Raw genomic sequence first — 25,285 nt, 5'->3', positions numbered from 1 at the left:
CATATGGTATCATCAGAGGAAGGTCATACTGGCCTGATGATACCATATGGTATCACGGTGCTGATTATGAAATGAATGTGCTTTGGACCTTCATACTCTTATGTTTGGGTGGAAACTCTGACACAGGTCTGAAGTAAGCCTGGGAAATTCACATTGATGACCAACCTCCCCCCCCCCCTCTTTCCGCAACATATCCATGCCACATTTCCGAACAGAGTTTCACATTTTGGCTCATTATTCAACTTGTATGGCACCCAGGAACATGAAACATGTTTCAATCTCTTTGGAAACGTCCATTCTTTGAAGAGAATACTAAGGTTTTCGCCTTCTCCCCAAAATAGCAGGAAAAGAGGAAGCAAACTCCAGATTTTTATGCTTTTTTTCATTGAAATTCGGTGGTCGTGCCCCCAAACCCCCCTTCCTTGGTTCGGCATTCTGAATTGTACACGGTTGCATGCTATGATGTTCTAGCTGTAAAACAAAACTTATCCAAAGTAGATTACTCCCATAGTGCCCGAGTTATAACAATTTTCCTCCAAAAATGCAAATTACATATTTTTCGTAAAAAAAAAAATAATAATCACATTTTGGCTTATTATTCAACTTGTATGGCACCCAAAAACATGAAACATGTTTCATTCTCTTTGGAAACTTCCATTCTTTGAAGAGAATACTAAGGTTTGCGCCTTGTCCCCAAAATATCTGGAGAAGAGGGAGCAAACTCCAGAATTTTATGTTTTTTCATTGAAATTTGGGGGTCGCGCCCCCCAAGCTGCCTTCCTCGGTTCGGCATTCTGAATTGTACACAGTTGCATGCTCTGATGTTCTAGCTGCAAAACAAAACTTATCCGAAGTAGATTGCTCCCATAGTGGCCGAGTTATAACAATTCACCTCCAAAAAAATGCAAATTAGCCTACCTATTTTTCGTAAAAGAAAAATCACATTTTGGCTTATTATTCAACTTGTATGGCACACAAGAACATGAAACATGTTACGTTCTCTTGAGAAGTGTCCATTCTTTGAAAAGAATACTAACGTTCGCACCCTCTCGCCAAAATAGCTGGGGAAGAAGAGTCCAACTCCAGATTTTTATGTTTTTTCCATTCAAATTCGAGGGTCATGCTCCCAAGCGCCCCCCCCCCCCCTTCCTCGGTTCGGCGTTCTGAATTATACACAGTTGCATGCTCTGATGTTTTAGCTGCAAAACAAAACTTATCCGAAGTAGATTGCTCCCATAGTGCTCGAGTTATAACAAGTTTCCTCCAAAGAGTGTTCGAATTTAAAATTCCCGCCGAGAAGCCTGGGACTTCTCTCTCTCTCTCTCTCCCCTCCTGCCATCACTGGTTTCTGGCGCCGTGGTCGTGTTGCACATAAAAGGGGCCTAAAAGTTGAGGATGAAACTTACGAACGAGATTTCCTGTTCCCGTGCAGAGTTCCATAACGATATCTTGAAATAAATAAATAAAAAAATCAAAATAAAAAAAAAATCAATAAAGACGAAATTCCCTGACATTTCCCTGACCTTTTTTGACACCTCAAATTCCCTGACTTTTCCCGGTTTTCCAGGTCTGAGGAAAGGAAGAGGGACAATTGCTTTACACCCTTATGCTAATTGGTTCACATGAAAAAATAAATTGGGGTTCCAACACTTGGCACTTTTTAGTAATTTCAAGACTAGTGATGATAGAAGAGGGGGCGTGAGAAGAGAAAATGCCTCCCCTCCTCCAACAATTGTTTCAGGTAAAGAAGCAAATGGTGATTGAGCTCTCTTGTCAATTTTCCACTTGCGTTTTTGTGTAGGGGGAAGGGTGAATGAAGACATTTCAGCCACACTCCTACATTATGTTCAAACCATTTAGCGAGAATCGGTTTGGCAACAGTGTGCTTGTTTTCTGATTGTGAGGCAGAAGGATCGGCCAATTTCATCTTGATGAGGAGTGCAACAAATGCCTTTTCTCCTTCCTGTAAGAGGGGTGTGAAAATGCAACTTGTACCCCCTCCCCCTACCATGCATCTAATCTCCCTTTTCTCACATGGTGAATGAAACAGCTGCGAAAGCACGAAAAAGAAGGAGAAATGCATTAGGTTTATGGGACCATTATGACTAACACAGAAGCCTTCTGGCAAATTATGATATCAACATGGTTTGGAAAACAGGACGTACGATCGAGGTGCACATCCAAATATTTAACACAGGCTTTTGCTGGGGCCTGGATGGCTGAAAACATATTAACCCTTAGAATCCGAGGCTGATTTTCAAGGTATCTGCACTAATGCCAACCATGTTTTCAATGGGAAATTTGAAATTCTGCATGCTTCTAAATGAAATTTTATACTTCTGGAACTAAGAACGTTATAGTTACAAATGAAACCTCGTTTTGTTCAGTATACTTTTGGGCTATAATCCTGACAGGGATTTTTTTTTCCATAATCAGTTAGAAGAAGAAAAAAGGAAAGTAACTATTTTTCACACAAAATTTGAAATTCATTGGACCCCCATGCAGGCAACGCCAGGACGTGAATCTCCAAAAGATACCCACCATCTTATATGGCCATTACTCTTGTCCGAGGAGAAAAAAGACTCAATGCCACAGCTTGCCACTGGTCACACGCCGCAAGCTGGGGACACACACACTGAACGAAAGTTTAAAGTCGAATAATTTCAATTCGTTCAACTCACTTTGCTAGTCTGTCATACCGTCCACAGCAACTTACCTAAGTAAAGACGTGATGCAAGGGACTAAAAATCGCATGACCCACAGAAACAATGCAAATCATTCAATAATACTTACTTTGTAATCCTACAGCGTAGTTCGTGAAACAGCAAAGAGCTGTCTGCTGTTTTCCAACCTTGCGTTGGCGGCTGGAGGCTTTTGACTTTCCTCCCCCATCCCCCTCCCGCCACCCCCCACCCATCGTTTTGACACCAGGAATGTTGGAAGGTCATACTTCTATTGTCAAAAGCGTGTTTTGAAACATCAAAATTGAGAAAGAAGCAATGTTTTCAAAACCAATGGGGAACAAAAAAAAAAAAAACTCTAGACTCATGCAGAACTCAAAACATGTACCTGTGATCATTATCCAAGTTACTGTATGTTAAAAAAATAATATACTACGAGAAAAAGCTGCTTGTGACACTGGTGTCACAAGCCATCCTTAAGGGGGAGAGGGACAATTTCCCCTAGGTCTTTCTCGTTGGGGCAGCTGCCGATCACTGTTGCCAACTTCGCTCTTTTGGAGCCAGATCTGGCTCTTTCGTGCACTAGTTTGGCTGTGAACTGTAGCACCTGCCTTCCGCCCCACTATGATGGCTCCGGCTCACAAAGACCAACCTTTGCCATGGGTGTACATTTTGCATGTGACGTGATATTCATATATAGGCTGCGTCACCCACCCCCTCCTTCCTTTCCAGATATTTTTATACATAGTGCTGTGGCTACGGTGAGGATGACAATATTATTATCCAGGAATCCTTTTCGATTTCATATGAACATTATTGGATTATTGAGATGGGTGATGCCGCAAAATCTAGGTGGTGAAAATTAAGAATAAATTGCCATCACTTTAAAGCTAATGGTAATAGCAGCGTCCCCACCCCTCTGACACCTAAAATTACCCTAGGAGGCACTTTATGCAGCCTTCGTTAACCTAGCTCCTTAAAAGTCATCTTTAGCTCTATTAATGGTGAAATGTAGCTCTTTTATGCACATCAGGTTTGGCAACACTGCCAGGATGGCCATATGAGGCAAGGAGAAATGCATTAGGTTTATGGGACCATTATTTTATTTGTTCTCTCGGGAATATCAAACATCCAATATCATACAAAAGTACATAGACGAAAAAGGACACATTGAACTATGTCGTAGTAGACGGAAAAGTCGAAACTCCCATATCATTAGCAGTAACTTGAAGTTGAAGTTGATTTCCCATAAGGAATAAATGGGATTCTGTAAATACTTATTAATCACATTTTTCAAACAACATGTATAGCTTACTAATCAACTTGAAAAAACAGTTTCCACTTGCAACATGGAGAGAAATTCACTCTCTCTTGCATACTAAACCCTTTTTTAAATAGCAGTGCCCAATCCGACGATATTGAAATAAATGCACAACTAGTGCCTAATTGTTATTCCTCGTCTTCAGGGAAACAAATACCTGCTGTGAAACCAGTCTTTTAAGGATTAAGCAGTAAAGTGTATAATGTGGGAACGTAAAATCAGGGTTCCACTGTATTTACTATTTCACATCTCAATTTTGTAGCACAAACAAATTATTTTCTGGAATTTCGCATAACTCATAGGATAATTCAGACCGTGGAAAATGTCCTGTTAATAAATAAATTTAATTATTAGTTAATTAGTTTGTTTTACACCATTCCATGACAAAATACAATACGGAAATGTACCTATGTATATTTTCAACTTTGAAATCAAGTGCCAATGTGTCTCTTGTGAAAATCAAAATCATTTAATAACACTAAGTTGAATGAAAGAATGTATCATGAATCATGTATGTTTGCCAATCCACATTTGTTTTTAAATGAACGTTTCTACATTAATGGGTCTTACCCTGGCCCCGTGTCAGGGCAACAGTGTTTTTTTCTCTTATTTAAATATTTTATTAATATGTTAATTAATTAGGTAATTACGTGTATAAACATATATATGTGTTATTAGTGTAAATCAATTTATTATGCATTTTTAGGTTCATATTATTCCATGTATAAATACCATGTAGCTCTCTGTTCTTGCTTCGTGTTTCGAACGTTCAAAAGAAAGGCGGGCAGTTTAGCTGTTAAAGATTAAAAATTTTGAAAGAAGGGCGGTTGGCAACAGACGCCAACCAAACATATATAAACTCCCAGATGAGAGTAGGGGAGGTCGGCTGTTGGAACTGAGACTTGGAAGGGAGAGGCTGTTTTTGCTTCAGTTAGCTAGGACCGGAGGACAGGTCTCCCGAAACGGATGCTGTAAGAGATTGGATTGCCGGGCAAGCTAGTGCCTTGGTGTCCAGTTTACAGGTAAAAAGGTAGTTGTACTGGATGTTATTTTGAAGTAATTACGGTGCGCCGGGCAGCCTAGTGCCTTGTCACTGTGGAGGTTGAGAAATGTACACGTCGGGCGGCCTAGCGCCTGTTAAGACGTTTCTTGGAGTAACGCGAGTCTACCTTGTGACAAGCGTACTCCCGATGTAATTCATGCACTGTAAAGCATCCAGGTACAAACAATAGAGATTCCAACATCAAAATTAGAGTTTTGGCCCAATAATTAGAGAAATGAACGTTCGGATACGACTTGTATATACTTTAAATTTTACGTTAATTAAACTATAGAAATTATCCAAAATTTCCGTTTTTAATTTCACACATGCTGGACAAGGTAATTTATCCCCTATAGCAATAAGGTTTCGCAAAGGTTATCCGTTGTCTCTTGTAGTTAATTATATAATTATGTTGACTTGTAGCAACCCACGTGCATTGTCGTACAAAGAAAGATACCCCTAGACAAATCAGAGCCGAGTACGAAGTGCACCGAACCTCGAGTGCGGAGGTAAAGTGTGGGGGGCCAGACTAGTAACATATTTATTTGGGGGCTCTGTCCGCGATTGAACTTAGTTATTTCGGGTCTTGTCGCAGGATATTGAACTAGATTTTTGATTTGAAAGTTAAGGAGAGAAACGGACGAGGATCGAACCGATGATCTTGCGAAACAGAAAAGGGGAAGTTACAAGAATGTCGCTTGGTAACTCGAGCAGGTCCAGCCCGACCGAGTCAGAGCTTTCTGTTGTTGAGGAACAAAGGTGCGTTCCAAGAGTGACAATGGAGGAAATTCGTTTGCCGCTTCCAACATTTGAGGGAAATGTAGGGAAGGAAGATGCTTTTTCGTATCTGGATAGGATTCAAGATTACGCGAGAACGCTGAAAATTTCTGAAGATGATCTTCTGAAGCAGTTTATTCCTCTTTCGTTGAGAAATGAAGGGAGGGAATGGTTTTTGTTCACGGAACCGTTCGGTGATTTTTCACAATTCAAGCATAAATTCTTGCAGGCTTTTCATGGATTGGATTATCAGAGAGAAGCAGAGTTATTTTTGTCGCAAAGGTTTCAACTTGCTAACGGGGGATTAGCGGAATACGTTCGCAAAGTTGACAGGCATTTTAGTAGGATAAGGAATTCGGCTTCTGCGCAGGAGAGAATTGACTTTGTGAAATCGCACTGCAAACTGGTATTTAGGGATTATTTGTACAACAAGACATTCACTTCTATGAGAGAAATGAGCGAGTTCGCGCAGGAATTACAAGCGGAGTTTTTGGAAAGGCAGAGATTCAAGTCTTTCGTTTCGGAAGACGAAATTCGTAACTTGGCAATAAGAAAGTCAGTTAATCAGGAATGCGAAGAGGAGAGGGGAAGAAAGAAATCTGATATTTTCTTGGACCCTGTGAGCATTGGTTTTGACCGACCGAAAGTCGAACGCTTGAGGGCTGAACATGTGGTTTCACGCCCTCCACCCTCGCGGCTTGCGGTGAGGGATGAATACAAACAGAACCGCTTTTCGAAGGAAGATTGTCAGAGAAATAAATTATGCTACACTTGTGGACAGAAAGGTTGCAGAGCTTCAAATCACCGTAGGGAAAACGAGATTAATGAACGTGGGAAGGAAGAAACAAAAAACGCGTAGAGTCGCCACGAATTTGTCAAGTTCGTGGCGTGGAAACTGCAAATTTTACGTGGAAGGAAAATTTTTCACCTCACAATGTAAATGTAAAAGATGTTAGGGAACCTATCGTTTTATGCAACGTGGCTAATGTAGAAGTACACGCATGTATTGATACTGCGTCGTCCAATAACTTTGTGTCTTTGGAGGTCTTCGAGAAGATGAAGACAAATGGAGTGAAATTGAAGGGTTGCAAAACTAAAGTAATACTTGCGGAAGGAAATGTGGAATCTTTGGGGAGCGCTTACGTGAATATTATGTTTCACGGACACAAGGCTCGGGATCAGATATTTGTGTTATCAAATGCTAATCATGAAATTTTAATGGGAAGAACATTAATGGCTAAGCTGGGACTTATACCCATGATTCATCGCAACGGGTGGGCAATTGAGCCTGATCTCTCGAAAATCGTGCCTTTTGATTCGCCGACGACACGTGACAGCGTTGATGCTGTTGGTTCTAGGGGACTGGGTTCGACCGTGGATGGAGTCGAAGGAGTCCGAGAGAACGTTTCTGCTTGCAAAGCGGAGACACGTAGCAGCGACATCAAAGGGGAGGGGGTTGACGAAGAGAGAAGGATTGCCATGCTGATGGAGGGTACCGATATCTCAGAGGAAAACAAGCCGAAATTGATTGCCATACTGAGAAGGCATATTGATGTTTTTCAAGATAAACCGGGATTAGCAAAGGATTACGAGGTTCGTTTGGATGTGAATAACGAGAAGCCGTTCCGAGCGAAACCTAGGCCACTTTCTGAGCAAAAGAGGAAATTAATGAATCAGGCGATTGAGCAGATGCTTGAAGACGGGATCATTGAAAGGGGTGATACAGATTACCTTTCACCGCCTATCCTTCATGTGAAGAGAGATAACACATTTAAAGTGATCATCGACATAAAAGGATTGAATAAAAGATTGAAGGCTAGACGTAGAGAAATACCTGATATTAGGTCGACAATATGTAAGCTTTCTGGGGGAACTATATTTACAGTTCTGGACATTCCGTTTGCATTTGCAAATATGCAGATTTCTGAAGATACAAGAAAATATGTAGGTTTCTTGACAGAATGGGGACGTTTAGATACAAAAGGTTATTTTATGGCTGTCGTAGTGGACCTTTTCACCTTGCAGAACTGATGCAGAAGACGCTAGGAGAGCATTATCAAACTGATGCAATATGTTATTATGATGACGTAGTGATTGCTAACGCTACCGAGGAAGAACAACTGAAAGTGTTGGATTCTGTCCTGGGAAAGATGAAAGACAAAGGACTGACGATTAGTTATCGAAAGTAGCGTCTCTTCAGAAAGAAAACTGATTTTCTTGGGTTTACAATTACAGAAAATACCATATCTTGTGCGGAAAGTAAGAGGAAACAAGCAGAGCAATTGCAGCGTCCCAGAAATATCAAGCAGGTTAGGAGACTAGTAGGTTTCTTAAATTTTCTGTCGGATTTCATAAAGGACCAAGCAAAGATATCCAAACCGATCACGGACTTGTTAGAAGGAAATAGGAAATTTTCTTGGGGAAAAGAACAAGAAGAGAGTTTGCAGAAGTTGAAGGATGCAATTGTAAATAGTCCTGATCTCAAGATTCCTGACGTTTCGAAACCGTTTCACTTGTTTGTAGACTGCTCTGACATAGCGCTTGGCTATATCGTAGCTCATGAGGACGATAAAACCAGAAAATTGCAGACTGTTGCATTTGGGAGTAAGAAGCTGTCTGAAACTCAGCGTTCTTATTCTGTGACAGCGAAAGAGTTATTTGCATTGACCATGGGTCTGGAGAAATTTGAATATTACTTTCTGCAAGCACCGGAAGTGATAGCTTACACTGACCATTCTGCGCTCGTGGACATCTTGAAATCTTCTCACATTCCGAGCCACATAAACAGAATGATAAACAGGGTGACCAGGTTTCCAGTTACAGTAAAATACATTGCCGGTAGAAATAACACAGAGGTTGACTACTTGTCGAGGATCGAAGCGGGATTCTCTGAGAGGGAGAATTACATTGGATCTTCGGATGCAGAAGAGAATTATCCGATAGAGGATATCAAGCCTGAAGGATATTTCAGATTAGAGATGCCGGATGGAGCGATAATGGAACACCATGAGATTCCTAAAGTCGAAGGCAAAGTGTGTCAGAAATTCGACCGGAAGCAGAAAAGGAAAACGGAAGTGATGTTTACAGATGCAGCTGGCAACACTGTAAATGGAGGACAGACGGACGGACAGAAAGAAATTTCGCCGCCCGTAGATCTTAACGATAAAGAAATGTGGAAAAGAGGACAACAGAGTGATCCTTACTTGTCGAAATTAATTGGATGTTTAAATGGAGAAGAAGTTGAAATAAAGGATGCTCGAGAGAAGAGAAAATTTGACTTTTATCTGCAACATTCCTGTCTCGACGATGATGGACTCCTTTACCGTTTCGTTGACGAAAACACTGGACTTTATCCACCGTTTACCTCCAGATTGAAGCTGTGGGTACCAGAGAAGTTGAAGAGTGAAGTACTTAAATCTTCGCATGATGATTTATTATCTGCGCATTTAGGACATGGAAAGACATTGTTTAAGGTCCTAGAGAATTATACTTGGGACGGAGTAGTCAAAGATGTCAGTAACTATTGCAAAAGTTGTATCACTTGTCTGCAGTATAATCCTGACAACAGCAGAAAGATGGGATTTATGAGCTCGAGTAAATCTACTGCGCCTGGATACAAAATGTTTCTGGACATTTTTGGACCACTGCCTACAAGTACGAAAGGGAGATACAAGTACTGTTTAGTCATTCAAGATGAGTTCTCAAGGCACATTAGTTTGACACCGCTTAGAACTACAACGGCGAGGACGATCTCGCAAGCATTCTTGAAGTACTGTTTTCAATCAGGATTCCCGAAATACGTTGTCAGTGACAACCAGAGTGTATTTCGAAGCAAACTGTATTCACAAACGTTGCGTTCTGTGAATTGCAAGCCTGTCTATATTACGCCATATAGACCGAAGGGAAATAAATCAGAAGCAGCTATTAAGATAATCAAGCAAGCACTTGGAAAATTCTGCAAGGAACACTCGTCGTGGGCTGAAAACTTGGACGCGATAAGTTTTGCCATTAATAATGCAACGAATTCGATGACTGGATTGAAGCCGTCATTCTTGTTCTTTGGACGTGATTTGTACACACCGCATGACACTCGGAAAATGGAGCTTCAGAGGGAAGATGGAACCGGGGAGAACGTCACGGCGGAAAAACAGATGGATTACGTCATACAGTTAAAGGAAAGAATGGGCGCGGCTTTCGAATTTGCAACAGAAAAAGAGGAAAAGACGAGGCAAAAGGCATCAAAGGCCTACAATAAGGGCAGAAGAAGGGTTAATCTTCGTGTCGGAGATCGAGTACTGCTTCAAGAACATAGAATTTTGTCTGCTTTTAATAAGCAAACTGCATGCTTTTTTCCGAAATTCAAAGGGATCTACAGAATTCTGAATTTCACTACTCCAAATAATGTTGTTTTGGAAAAGGAAGGTGAGGGGAAGAGAGTTCTGGCTAACGTTGACCAGCTGAAGGTCATTCCGAGAAGAAATTTGAGAAGTGTGAGGGAAAGCACTCGTCCCTAAATTCTACCCTGAGAATCCATCTCAAGGGGAGGGGGTAGAAGGGCTGTGAAAAATGATGAAAAAGAAGCCGAAAAGTCGACTTCTAGTTTGTACAGTAGTAATTAAGTTCCTGATTTATTGTCGCTACACATTCGAGTCCTGGTAAATTTATTTCATGTGAATGTAAGATTTAATTACGGACTGTTGGATTTTATGTTATGTAAACCTTTTACCGATAAAAGTAGATGAATATTCTGCACACGAGGAAATGAGATTTTCATCGCTAAGAGAATGCTGAAGGATGGCAGTTCGATGGCCGGAAAAGGAAGGGAAAGTTTCCTTATAGATGATAAATGGGAAAGCCATTTTAAAGTCGGGTAGTGTGATCGAACGATAGAACATTTGAAAGCATTTGAAGCTGAAATTCGACAGGAGTCGAACCAAGTACCGCAGAAGTCCCAGATGCAAGGAATAGGGGACTGAGGAGCCAGGGGTTCTTCGGATGGACCGAGAAGGAGGCTGAGTCGACCCTAGAGCGGGAGCCGGACGTGTTCATTGGAAGGTGGAGGAGCTGAATACGTCTGCACCTGGGAGCAGTCCTGATGACCAGATGACCGAGATGTCCAGGAGGATCTAGGATTCCCGGAGGAAGAAACCGTGTGGAAATTGGATATTTAGTGCAGTGAAATCGAGACTTTTCTTTTTCAGAGAGACGGTTGTGATGTGTAGTGAAAATAACTTTTTCAGTGAACTTTTCTTTTTCAGATAAAGTGCTTAACTTTTCTCAGTAACTTTGAAAGACAATTCAGATAGACTGAAATTCAAATTTCAGATTGAATTGTAACGCTGGGGAGGGGGAATCTGTTACCCTGCCCCCGTGTCAGGGCAACAGTGTTTTTTTCTCTTATTTAAATATTTTATTAATATGTTAATTAATTAGGTAATTACGTGTATAAACATATATATGTGTTATTAGTGTAAATCAATTTATTATGCATTTTTAGGTTCATATTATTCCATGTATAAATACCATGTAGCTCTCTGTTCTTGCTTCGTGTTTCGAACGTTCAAAAGAAAGGCGGGCAGTTTAGCTGTTAAAGATTAAAAATTTTGAAAGAAGGGCGGTTGGCAACAGACGCCAACCAAACATATATAAACTCCCAGATGAGAGTAGGGGAGGTCGGCTGTTGGAACTGAGACTTGGAAGGGAGAGGCTGTTTTTGCTTTGGTTAGCTAGGACCGGAGGACAGGTCTCCCGAAACGGATGCTGTAAGAGATTGGATTGCCGGGCAAGCTAGTGCCTTGGTGTCCAGTTTACAGGTAAAAAGGTAGTTGTACTGGATGTTATTTTGAAGTAATTACGGTGCACCGGGCAGCCTAGTGCCTTGTCACTGTGGAGGTTGAGAAATGTACACGTCGGGCAGCCTAGCGCCTGTTAAGACGTTTCTTGGAGTAACGCGAGTCTACCTTGTGACAAGCGTACTCCCGATGTAATTCATGCACTGTAAAGCATCCAGGTACAAACAATAGATATTCCAACATCAAAATTAGAGTTTTGGCCCGATAATTAGAGAAATGAACGTTCGGATACGACTTGTATATACTTTAAATTTTACGTTAATTAAACTATAGAAATTATCCAAAATTTCCGTTTTTAATTTCACACATGCTGGACAAGGTAATTTATCCCCTATAGCAATAAGGTTTCGCAAAGGTTATCCGTTGTCTCTTGTAGTTAATTATATAATTATGTTGACTTGTAGCAACCCACGTGCATTGTCGTACAAAGAAAGATACCCCTAGACAAATCAGAGCCGAGTACGAAGTGCCCCGAACCTCGAGTGCGGAGGTAAAGTGTGGGGGGCCAGACTAGTAACATGGGCCATGAACAATATCATGGCTCCAGCAGCATAAGTGTAATGTTATGTTTAAATTAAGTGTTTCTCATAAAATTGTAGCTCATTTTGATCTCACATGACAACATTTCCATTTAACCTTGCATTGGTCGTGCGGTGGCTCAGTCGGTAACGCGTCTGACTACCATGCTAAAGCTCCTGGGTTCGATCCCCGGCCGGTTCAAATCCGGAAACTTTTCTAACGTTGGAAGCGGCCCCGGTGCCCACCCAGCGTCGAATAACATGGGTACCTGGGGGAAACCCTGGGGGGTAAAGGCAGTCAGGGGCATGATACTGATCACATCACCCCCCACTCACGACCGGATCAAGAAAGTGTGGAGCATTACCCCCACACCCCCTATATGCCTTCATGGCATGGTGCTAAGCACAGGGGAGCACTTTACCTTTTTTTTTTAACCTTTTTTGGTCGTGCACAGTTTCTAGTTGAAGTTGTGCAGTTTTAACATCTTTATTTATCAATGATTGCCTTGTCAACACCCTCCCTCTGTCTAGCTGAGTTTCTAACATTCCTCTTTTACACCACAATTTTGTTTTCAGTGTTAGTAAGATCTTCGAGCCACTAGGGAGGATTTGTTGAAGCCCCTTGCTGTCTAAGTCCATGCGTGACAATAGGTGTACAACGTTTTTACTTAAAATACGGTCTACCATTTCATGCCCAACTAACGAAGAGTGCCTTTTTATAATTTTATAGAATTTCCAATTTTTATTGTTTTATGGAATCTCAATTGTTGAAAGAAAAGATCTAATCGTAATAATTGAGGATTTGGCATTTTAGACCATTAATTTAACATATTTTAAAAACCCGGTCTCTGGCACCATGTGCGACCATCGACGTAATTTTTTTCGTGCGACCCACAAAAATGAAACTGACTCCAACATTAGTACCAAGTTAGTAACATATCTTAAACATTCATCATGGATGCAGTAAAAACGGTTCAAAATTACTTACATGAAATTTTGAAATTTCGTATTTCCACGTTGCACAATTTAATGGTTAATTGCTATTAATTTCAAAGACTCTCTGTGTTCATTCACTAAGGGTAAGACACCGTTTACCTCCTTTCCTATATCATGGACACTGCCGGCTTGTAATGAATACATTGACTTTCAATGGAATCGTTACAAGCCGGCAGTGTCCGTGACTGTACCAGGATATTTGATTCATTTCTCCTCACCCATTTTTGTTTCAAACAGTTGTTTTCTCACTAATGGATCTCCTATACAGTTGACAGAAATGAAGAATATCATAGAACTGACAAGTGATCACAATTCAGGGTTGAAAACGTTCAACAAACATGGGTAAGGTAATGTGACATTACCTCAAAACATGCAGATCCACAATTGATAGAGGTTTCGTTGGTTGTTGCATCCATTCCTCCAAGGACCATAACTTATAATACAAAAGTGCGTTTAGAAGTAGAAGGAAGAGTAGCACAATAAGCACCACACAGCTGAGGATCTCGGGAGAATTCCTGGTGTCAGGTTCTACGGTTAATACTGCTGCAACAAAGAAAATTCATCAAGACAAACAACATTACAACTGAAAATGGAGCACAGACAAAACATGTAGGATTAAAACAAGGTAAACCAATTTTTCACAATACTAAAGAGTAAAAATGTAATTAAAATATTTGACAACATTTCTTCCAAGATTACGTCACATCATGCATTGGAAACATCATATTTTATAAAACATGCATGAAACAGAACTCACAAACTTAAAAGAAGGCAATGCTAATATAATAATAGTGTTGAAGGACATTGTGTCAAATCAAAAACAGAATCAATGTACATAGGGAAATATCCCCACATCTAAAATTCTTACTTAAAAATTTAAAATAAGGGGTGTAAAAATCCCCTTGGGAAAAATTAAAAGTGCAAGGTTGTAAAGGGACCTGCACAAGATAAAACACACATAAAAAGGAGGAATGAACTAAAAGCTCTCTCACAGACAGTGGAAAAGTCCGGCTCTTCCCAAAAACCTAAAAACATTTGATAAAATGCAATTGTCATCTCCCAACAGGGATGACAAACAGTTGGGAAGATTAAAAGTCTGCCTGAGGAAAGCATATTCGGTACATTCAAAAAGAATATGCCGAATACTTAAAATGATGTTACAAACATGACACACAGGAGGGACCAGCCTTTGCAGCAAGTGTCCATGTGTTAAACGGCTGTGTCCTGTGTCCAATACACAGTCGAGTGAGAAGAACTTCCTCTCGATGAGAGGGATGGGACGAGGATCGCCGTGCACCTATGGTTGGCTTAATAGCGTGAAACTTGTTTCCCGTTATCGCATTCCATTTTTTCTGCCAAGTGTCAAGAAGGCAACAACGAAAAACATTCTGCAAGTCTCTAGCAAGCAGAAAGTGGATGAGAATGTAACCATCTACATCAGCAAGACTTGGCGGCTGCATCTGATAAAGAAAAAACAGAGCTCACTTACATACAGGGTGCTCGGAAATTCCCCTTACAAACTCCTAGGGCTAGTAGAGAGGACTGAGTAGACAATATTTGGAATAGGAACCCATGTCCGGAAACGTACCATTTTCGTGCTACAACCATGACAATGTGTCGGATGTGCCTCTGTTGGTATGCAACCGGGTAGGCAGTACATGACGTCAGAAGGTCACCTGATGACCTAAAGTGTAATTATTTATTACAACTATGTCAATTGAGGTGTTACAGAAATGAATGACGTGTGTGTCAGTCCATAATACAAACAAATTTATTTGGTAACAATGCCAAGGGAACAAAAAAGAAACGTACTATTCATTGATCAACACCTGTGTCGACAGTGGAACGCAACAATTTGTTTCTGTCTTCTGTCTTCGCAAACGCCACTGCTCAACTAGAACAGTGGCTCGATGTGACGACCACCAAAGTCGTTGCACACATTGTACATAGGAATCATGTTCCAGTACACTTAATCCATCACACCTGGGGTCCCGTCAATCTCTTGTGAAGTGACCATAACTCATGCCAGTTCATCCTCTGTCTCTACCTACCCGGTTGCATACTAACACAGGCACATCCAACACACTGTCATGGTTGTAGCACAGAAACGGTACGTTTCCGGACATGGGTTCCTATTTCAAATATTGTCTACTCAGTCCCCTCTACTAGCCCTAGGAGTTTGTAAGGGGAATTTCCGAGCACCCTGTATGTGTACAGTGAAACCCCAATTTTACATTTCCGCATTATACGTTTTCCCGCTTAATACGTTCATCCAGTCAGGCCCCGGCAAAAGGCCATGTTAAATAATAGGACGTTCACCTCGATTTTATGTTCGCTCGAACTCCCGTTTCCTGCTTTATACGTTTTCCGAGCTGTGACGATGTCTTAAAATTTGGCAGAAACCTATTCTGTTGACTACGCAACCTTGAACTTCCAGATGTTAGGCTTTCCTGCACAAAAGAGGGGGGACTTGCTTGTAAAAACTTTTCCTTTCTACTTGTTTGAAATGTTGAAAATGGAAAAAAATTAAGGATTTGCCATACCGGATAACAACTGCACTTTTTCTTCAATGGAAATTCGTTTAGATTCCTTAGACAATATGATTGGATGTAGTTCGATTATTTTTAATCTGAAGTTTTTTCACGAATGAACACTCTATCATTTGGTTATCAGAATGAAGATTAAAAACCACAAGCTAAAGTGATCATTTTTTCTATGGGCAGATAGGGCGATATTTTACTCACTGACAGAAAAATATTCGTGTCAAATTAATTGTGTGTGGGGGGGGGGGGGAGGTTGGGACTAATGATTCTTCTGCGTGAGGCAGAGAATGTTTTCTCTATGCATATTGCGTGACTCGTATGTTGTAAAGTAATGGGGCCAAAAAAATATGTGAATAAATGAGATGTGCGGAAATATTTTCTGAGAGCAGTCAAATTTAGTGCACATCTAAATGTCATTAAAATGCATATTTGGGCCAAAAGAGCACGGGGCCGGCCAGAGCATAGTGCTGATCACACCATCTCCCACATCCCGTATGCGTCACGGCATGGTGTAAAGTGCATGGGAAACTTTACCTTCACCTTTTTCTAATTTGCAAGGAGGCGGGGACATTTGCTTTGTCATGCCCCCTATGGTATCATCACTAGTAGTGCTGGGCGATATATTGTCCAGATGATATATCACTATATTGAAAAAAATATCATCCAGGCGATATCAACTTGATGATATATATCAAGTCGGCGATATATCGTCACAATATTTTAGCGATATATATATCGTGCTGGCGTTATATCATCACAATATTTTGGCGATATATCATCATGATATTTTAGCAATATATATATCGTGCTGACAATACATCAACATGATATTTTGGCAATATATGATCACAATATTTGGCGATATATATACCGTGTCAGCAATATATCGCCATATTTGGCAATATACAGGTATTGGACATTGAAACTGAAACCCCTGCGCAAATAGACTGGGATGTTTGCGGGACTCACCAGAGCCATCTGGTAGTTGAAATCGCACTTATGGGCAATGAGTCACGTTTGCAGGTCCTTGGTAGTCACTCCAGTAGAAGAGGTTTGTCAGTGAACGTCAAATCGTGTGTGTAGAGCGGTATAATGGGGGACATATCTGACTTCAAAAGAGGGCAGATCGTAGGGGTGCATCTAGCAGGTGCATCTGTGTCCATAACTGCAACACTTTGTGACGTCTCACGAGCTACAGTAACCAGGGTGATGTGTGCATATGAACAGGAAGGACGAACCACATCCACGAGGAGCAACTGCAGGGGACAAAGGAAGTTGTCAGAAAGGGACGTCAGGGCATTGACTAGGATCGTTGCATGAAAACGGAAAACCACCGCAGAAGTGAATACACACCTCACAGAACCTGTGTGCACGAAAACAGTCCGTCGATACCTGCATAAGGCCAACATTCATGGCAGGGTTGCTATCCCGAAGCCTTTCATCAGTAGCACAAATGCCGTAAAGTTGGTTCAGTGGTACCAGACTCACAAAAACTGGACGTTGGATGACCTAAAACGTGTCATATTCTCGGATGAGTCCAGCTACAACGTGTTCCCAACAACAGGGAGAGTGTTCATCTGGAGAAGTATACAACCCAAACTGCTTGGTACCCACAGTCAAACATGGAGGCAGATCCGTGATGGTGTGGGGTGCAATATCGTGGCAGACTTTGGGCCTACTAATTGTTCTCGAGGGTCGTGTCACTGCCAAGGACTATAGGACCATTCTGGAGGACCATTTACACCCTATGGTTCAAACACTCTTCCCGGATGGTGGAGCTGTGTTTCAGGATGATAACTGCCCTATTCACACTGCTAATACCACAGAGTGGTTCGATGAGCATGACAGTGAGGTTGAACATCTGCCATGGCCCGCTCAATCGCCAGATCTCAACATTATTGAGTCTGTATGGGGTTTGTTAGAGGATCGAGTGTGGAAACGTTTCCCTCCACCACAGCTGAACTTGTCACTGTGCTTCAGGAGGTATGGCTCCAAATCCCTCTGCACACGATGCAGAACCTCTATCGAACCTTCCCACATCGTGTTGCTGCTGTACTGGCCACCAAAGGCGCCCCAACACATTATTAAATAAAAATTATGGCTTTCTACCAGGTGTTTCAGTTTCAATGTCCAATAGCTGTATATCATCATATTTGGCAATACATCGTCATGATATTTTATCTATATATATTGTGGAGACAATACATCGCCGATATCACGATAAGGAAAAAATATAGTATCATATCGTCTGCAATGATATTTTCTTGACGATATATCACGATATCAAATTTCCGATATCGCCCATACCTAATCACTAGTCTTGTAATTACTGAAAAGTAAAAAGTGTTCCCCTGTGCATAGCACCACGCCATGAAGGCATATAGAGGGTGTGGGGGTAACGCCCCACACTTTCTTGATCCGGTCGTGAGTGGGGTGATGTGATCAGCATCATGCCCCTGACCGCCTTTACCCCCCAGGGTTTCCCCCAGGTACCCATGTTATTCGATGCTGGGTGGATGCCAGGGCAGCTTCCATCGTTAGAAAAGTTCCCGGATTTGAACCGGCCAGGGATCGAACCCAGGATCTTTAGCATGGTAGTCAGACATGTTACCGACTGAGCCACCGTGGCCACTAATTACTGAAAAGTGCCACCAAGTATTTCTGCCCAGATTTTCTTGCTCCTGTGGAAGTGAGCACCCTTACACGAGACAACTTAACCAATTAACATAAAGGCGAACACACTTTCCTCTGGCATCTAAAATTACGCAGTTGCTCTTCAACCTGAATATGTTCAACGAACATAGCGTACTGCAAGTGAAAAAAAAAAAAGATGACAACATGAGGTCATTACTCGGGCACTGTGCAAAGCTATGCAGTAATTCAAGGATTCAGCCCCTTTCTAATTTTTTAATGTCCCGCATCGGAAATCTTGCTCATATGTCTGAAGCATTGACATGACAACATGGAGAACTTCAAACAGTGATCCTTCTTCCCCCTCCTCCTTCCTTATTTCTTCCTGCAACTTGGCCGGGCACACTTCTGACAAGACTTGTTCAGCACCCCTCAACCACCTGTTCGTCTCCCCTCCCTTCCATTACAAACCGGTAGGAGGGAAGTCTGGGCAGCTGGCAACGGGTGCCAAATGTTTCGTCTCCTAGCTCCAGAGCTATGACTCATCCAAAGGGAAGAAAAATGGCATTCTTTTGAATCTCCTCTCCGAAGGTTGTTTAGTTGACAATTAGGAAACACGAGTACCAGACACAAAGCGAGGAGTTAGAAAAAGAAAAGGATTTTATTTATTTATTTTTCTTGTTCTGCCTTCTGATATAAACACCTTGAAAACACAGAGCAGTGCAGGAATGAAATGCACATGATGCTAAGAATAATATAATCGCAGCTTTTCTTTGGAACCATTCTCGTGCTGAAAATAAATCACTCAATATTAAAACTTGACCGGGCGGGGGGGGGGGGGGGGGGAGAAACACGTTATTTACGGGGAAACTATTGGTGGAAGAGATGTTGGCCTTCCGCAAGACTTCTAAATCCAATAATAAATCATCAATTAACATGGATGTAAATAACAATCAGTGGCATGCCCAAAGGGGATGATGAGGGTCGTACTCTGACCAGTGTTTCTAAAAAAAAAGAAGAAAAATAACGTCAAAGGCAGGAAAAGATGGCAAAATGAGGGCTGACTACTATAAAAAGTATACGTAACCCCATTCCCCCTTTCGAAAATCCTGCGCGTGTCACTGATAATTTATTGCGACGTCTAAAAATGCATAAGTTTGACAAAGCTTGTTTTGTTCACTTCATGCTGTTGGGCTGATCGGGACTGGATACATATGCAGCTCAAAGTGGAATATGAACCATTCTGCACGTCTTCAGGACACTCTGATTACAGTATATAAAGATGCTTGGCATCCAGCTATAAATCATCACCCCCTTCCAATTACCCAGGACTTCTAAAAATAACAAGTAATTACCAGTTTACAGAGTGAACAGAGATCTCACACGATCAGATGCATAACCTGAACCTAATAGGCAGCAGTTAGAAGCAGTCATCCACAGTCCCTACCCTCGAAAGTGGGTCCCGCTAATTCGTCATTGATTTTAACAGCACGTCTTGCTTTTGACCTTAGAACTTGATTATCATACTTCCTTCCTGTTGTTAAATAATTTTTGATACAATATACCCCATAAAAGGTCGATTGTGTAGTAATTTCTTACTGACACTTGAGTTTCACCCCTCCCTTACGTTTTCCCACTTTTTAAGTTTCCAGCACTTTACGTAGCTGGTGTCCAGTAAACAATAGAAATTGAAGTGGTACCGGGGGGTGAGCTTTTACATTACTTCACATGTACTGACTTCTAGTAAACAAAGAATTGTTTAAAAAGTCATGAAAATTATAGAATAAATAATATATAATTATAGTAAAATTTAGTAATAGTATGTGTATTAATCCTAATATCTTCCAAAAACAGCCCAAAAATTGCAAAAGAAATTGGGATATTTCAAGAACCAATTACTGTAATACATTTCTACATGAAAATAGTTCAAAACATGACCTTTTCCTAGAGTATTTGATACACAATTTCTACTGTAACGTCTGGTAATACTCAGTATATCAAATTGAAGTGTAGTTTGTCCATAGCATATTTTAAATTTCTTGGTTGTCGTTTTTTTTCTCTCTTTGTTTAAAAACCTACATTTTGTGCATTTCCACAAAACATTGATTTTTTCAGAAAAACACTAAATTTCCCTGATATTTCCATGACTTTTACAGAAAAGTAAATTCCCTGACATTTTCCAGGATTTCCAGACTGGTAGACACCCTGTTTAAACCATTCTACATGTTTCCACTGTGAACTGAATCCAGGGCACTTTAATTACAGTATATAATGATGATCGCTTCTTGACATCTAACAATATGTGATCACACCCTTCCCTGAGACTGCTAAACCTAGCACTGTTAACAGTGTAAATAGATATCTCACCCGATCAGATGTCTCTAAGGGAGAATTCACACCAAAGAGACATGCGACATGCAAAATGCAACACGAATGTTTCACACCGAAGAGACAAGGTGCACATGACACATGGCAAGCAACACTTGTTTCTTTGCTCAGTTCACATGATGTTACCTATATATAAAAAAGGAAAGTTAAAAATTGTACTTACCAATGTGAGTATATGTTCCTACCGTAGAACGACGTTTCAGAGATAGACTATCTCCTTCTTCAGGTTCATATAAAAAAAACTAGGTGCTTGGCATAGTACTGCGTCAAAAATGTAATATGAGGATTGTGGTTAAGGGTTGGTTAGGATACATTTAAAAATATTAGGTTTATAAATGTATCCTAACCAACCCTTAACCACAATCCTCATATTACATTTTTGACGCAGTACTATGCCAAGTACCTAGTTTTTTTTATATGAACCTGAAGAAGAAGATAGTCTTCCCTGAAACGTCGTTCTACGGTAGGAACATATACTCACATATGTAAGTACAATTTTTAACTTTCATTTTTTATATTTTGGATTTGTGAGTAACACGCAACTAACCTACAAAATGCTATGATGTTACCTACATAATTGCGTTATCAGTTTATTAGTCACCTGTAAAAAAAACATAACAAGAGACATTGTTACATGTAAACCGCATTGTAAAATTTGTGCAAGTTATTGAAACTTGGGGAGAGGTATGTTGTGCATGAGAAAACTGAGAAATAATATGCACAGACTTTCCAGCCTGAAAAAAGCGAAGACCTAAACACTAGAGAAATGGTTCTCAACCTTCGTGAAACCATGTCCCTGTATTTTTTTTTTAAAGTCAATGCCCTTAACCCATTTGTGCCAGTTGTTCCAATAATGGAACATTTTCAAATTTCCCTCTTACTTACTAAATGATTATGAACTAAGGGAATTTTTTGTACAAATCTGTTAGGTTGGTACTACTGATAAGCAAGATGGTGCAGTTTTATCCAGATCGCCTGCAGAGGACTAGCAAGGTTGATTGTCATCGACAGTTTTCCTGTGTGCAATGGCTGTTCGAGAAAGGTTAGTAACTTCTGAACAATTAATTTATATTTTTTAAATGTTTCGTTGTATTTTTGATGTTAAAATACACACATTGTAGAATGTAAAACTTACTTCAAAGTATTGTGTTGCTTATCAGCACAGGTAGCAGTTAAATTTGAATGTTCCAATATTGGAACAATGTGCACATAAAGTCTGTAGTTTGCTTGTTCCATTTTTGGATCAACGGGCATGAATGGGCCATGAAATTCTTATAGGTGCGGCAGTGAAACGGGCGATTTGGCAACCCTGGAAATAGTAAGTTACATAAGGAATCAGAAAACGGGAGTGGTGCCATCTGGACAACAAACCTTTGCCATTGATACTGATATCGGAGTTCAGTCGAGATGGCGTCGTGGACTGGCGAACAACACGCTTTTGCCGTGAAGGCATTTTACAAAAACACTGTGCGGCCACGTAGCTGTCGTTGTTTTTGTAAAATGCCTTCACGGCAAAAGCGTATTGTTCGCCGGTCCACGATGCCATCTCGACTGAACTCCGATATCAGTGTCAATGGCAAAGGTTTGTTGTCCAGATGGCACCACTCCCATTTTCTGATTCCTTATGTAATTTACTATTTCCAGGGTTGCCAAATCACCCGTTTCACTGCCGCACCTGTTAGTATCTACATTACATCTGTCTATTATAACAACTTCAGTGTTTAACAATATTGATTCACATGCACATACAAACGTACATACGCACATATATATGTACATATCTTGCCATTTGCGAATACGAGTACAGGAAAAAGTGAATTGTATAATGCAAATATTTTTTCTATTGTTTCAGACTGACTGTTGAGGAGATTTTCACCATACTTGCATAAGAAGAAGACATACTTTCTGCCGATGTTGTCATCATGCTCCCAGAAAATTGTGAATATTCTGAAGAAGACAGTGATGATGAAGATGAAGCAAATATTGACCATCTCTCTGGAAGGCAGCTTGCTGCTGAAGCAGAAGCGTCAGTCACAGTGTAGCGAGATGGAGAGGTAGGAAATGAATTAATTGGGAATTATTGTGATGAAAGAGAAATTGCCTGTAGTTCTGAAACGAGTGATGTGGGAAGTAAGCCTATTTCTAAATCTCATCCCCAGCCATTAGTTACAAAATCTAATTGTAATATTTCAAGTAGGAAATGGACCAATAATGACTTGCCAGTACAAAAAGGAAGGGAATGGGAGTTAAAAGCTTTCCTTTTAGAGAAAGACTACAACCCTGTTGAGCTGTTCGAACATTTCTACGAGAACGACGTACTTACCATGTTTCGTGACCAAACAAACCTATATGCCTTCCAAAAAGGTAATGCAAACTTGAATGTGATGGTTGAAGAATTGAAAGTATTTTTTGCCATTTTGCTGGTTTCTGGGTACTGGCAGGTTCCAAGACTTAGAATGGACTGGGAACCAAACGATGATTGCTACATCAAAGCTATTTCTGATGCAATGTCCAGGAATAGATTCATTCAAATAATGTGTAACCTGCATGTTTATGATAATTGTAACCTTGAAGAAAATAATAAGTTTGCAAAGATATACTCTCTTCGGAAGATTTTGAACTGCAAGTCGAAGAAATTCTATCATGGAGATGCTAATGTTGCAGTTGATGAAGCAATGATACCATATTATGGTAGACACGGAACAAAGCAAGTAGTGGGATTGATGATATTATAAACTCACTTATAGCGTACAAATGAAGAGGTTATTTGATTGAACAACCAGATTTGGCTACACTTAAAACAATGTCAAGAGGGGCATATGCCCCAATTCTTCAAGTGTGATATGCTTTTAATCCCAAGAATCCTGAATTCTAGTGTAGAAAAGAAGAACCCTCAACAGACAGATTTGCCTACACTTAAAACTATGCCAAGTTCCCATATGATCTTATTGTTTACAGTGTGTTTTTCTGTCAAAATCCCAAGAATCTTGAATTCTAGTGTAGAAATGGTGAGCCCCCCCCTCAGATTGATTCCGCCATGTGTACAAAGGCTGAATCTCTCAGTTTGTTGTCTATAAGCTTGTCAAAAATATGCCCCTCTTGATATTGTTTTGACAAGCTTAAAACTAAAGCAAAAATGCTTATATTCTCATGCTCTACAACTTACAGATCAATACATTAGGACAAGGGCAGGCTGTTTCTAATCTTTTGATCAGTTCCATGTCCCGGGGTAAGCAATTATTTAGCTCAGCAATATATTAATCTATCAAAAAGTTTTGATCGGGAAGTTTTGCTTGCATGCCTAGTGGCTTTATATGCTGGCACGCAAGAGATATAATCTACACAGAATTCACTGAAAGAGCATAAAACTTCTATTATTATTTCTGTGTAACAGGGGGGAAATTCTGAGTAAAAGAATATTGCCTTCTTGTATGCTGTCATGCAAGCCTGAATCCAATTCTGGTTTTGCCTTGTTCTGTTAATATAAACACAAGTGAGACTTACAGAATATTCATTGCACAGTTCAAAATCCAATTTTGACTGTATTTAGTTGATATAGAGCTCATAGCTCCTGGGTTCTGAGACCCAGGAGAGTGTGGTGCATAGCCCCATGGCTTTTATTGCCTTGTAATCAAGAGGCTTCTAGGTTTGAGTCCTGATAAAATGTGTAAGATTGAAATACATGTGGCAAAATAATATCCCCACACGTGAGATTTTGAGAATATTCACTGCTAGCTGATATACAGTTGAGGTTTGAAACCTGGTAAAGTGTGTTGTACAACAGCATAATAGAGGAAAACTACTCTACATTGGGGATCACCAGAGCCTAGTTACTGCTGTTGTCTGGGTATAAAAGCACCAGCTCAGCCACTAACTGCTGTTATAATTGTTTTGGCATAGTTCTGTTTTTTTTGGACCAAGAAATTTTATATAAATAAACAATAAAAATGCCAAATCAAAAATATTGCAATCAGTGTAATAAAAATATATCTAGTTCTAATTGGTCTAGGCACCGGCATATTTGTGACTCTAAGAAATGCAGAAAAGCCACAAAAATATGTCCAAGATGCCATAAAATATTAAGCAAGGCATATTACAAAAGGCATAAGTGTAATTCTTATGTACAGTCATCAACATTGCCCTCACAACCATCTACATCTGGTCTGAAAAGGAAGCATGAAGCACCTGTTAATGCTAGAGCAGCAAAGCAGCCACGCTATGCACCACCTATCCATAGCAGTTTTAATGGCCAACTTAGGGATTACCGGTTTGTATCAGAGCAAAAATGTGGTATTAAGAATTTTTTGAACAGTGTAAATCCTGATGTGCAGGCAATTCTAAATGCACAAAATGGCTCTTATAAGCTGTCCCTCAAATTGTTTACACAATATAAGAAGCCAAATGGCACAAAATTTACACAGCCCCACATAACAGAAACTGTACCTGTATATTCAAATGCAAATTTAGACAAAATAATAAGCAGTTTGATAGATCAATTGAACATTAAACACTCTGAATTTGCTGCAAAAGAATCAG

The 25,285-nt window shown here is 40.4% G+C and overlaps 1 protein-coding gene across 4 annotated transcripts in view; it reads right to left on the bottom strand.

The window, feature by feature from the left end:
• GramD1B (GRAM domain containing 1B) overlaps positions 1-25,285 on the bottom strand; it is a 178,264-nt gene that overhangs the window by 23,518 nt on the left and 129,461 nt on the right. For 3 of the 4 annotated variants that reach the window (XM_083122716.1, XM_083122714.1, XM_083122718.1), the window contains exon 13: positions 13,550-13,730. In XM_083122716.1, the coding sequence (XP_082978842.1) occupies positions 13,550-13,730 (181 nt within the window). The remainder of the gene's footprint in view (positions 1-13,549; positions 13,731-25,285) is intronic. The other variant, XM_083122715.1, reaches the window with a different exon arrangement.

Source organism: Lepisma saccharinum, chromosome 5 (genome assembly GCF_977018435.1).
Source record: "Lepisma saccharinum chromosome 5, izLepSacc3.1, whole genome shotgun sequence".
Classification (NCBI taxonomy): domain Eukaryota; kingdom Metazoa; phylum Arthropoda; class Insecta; order Zygentoma; family Lepismatidae; genus Lepisma; species Lepisma saccharinum.
Note: the sequence above shows the minus strand (reverse complement) of the source record. Positions and strands in the feature narration are given on the sequence as shown.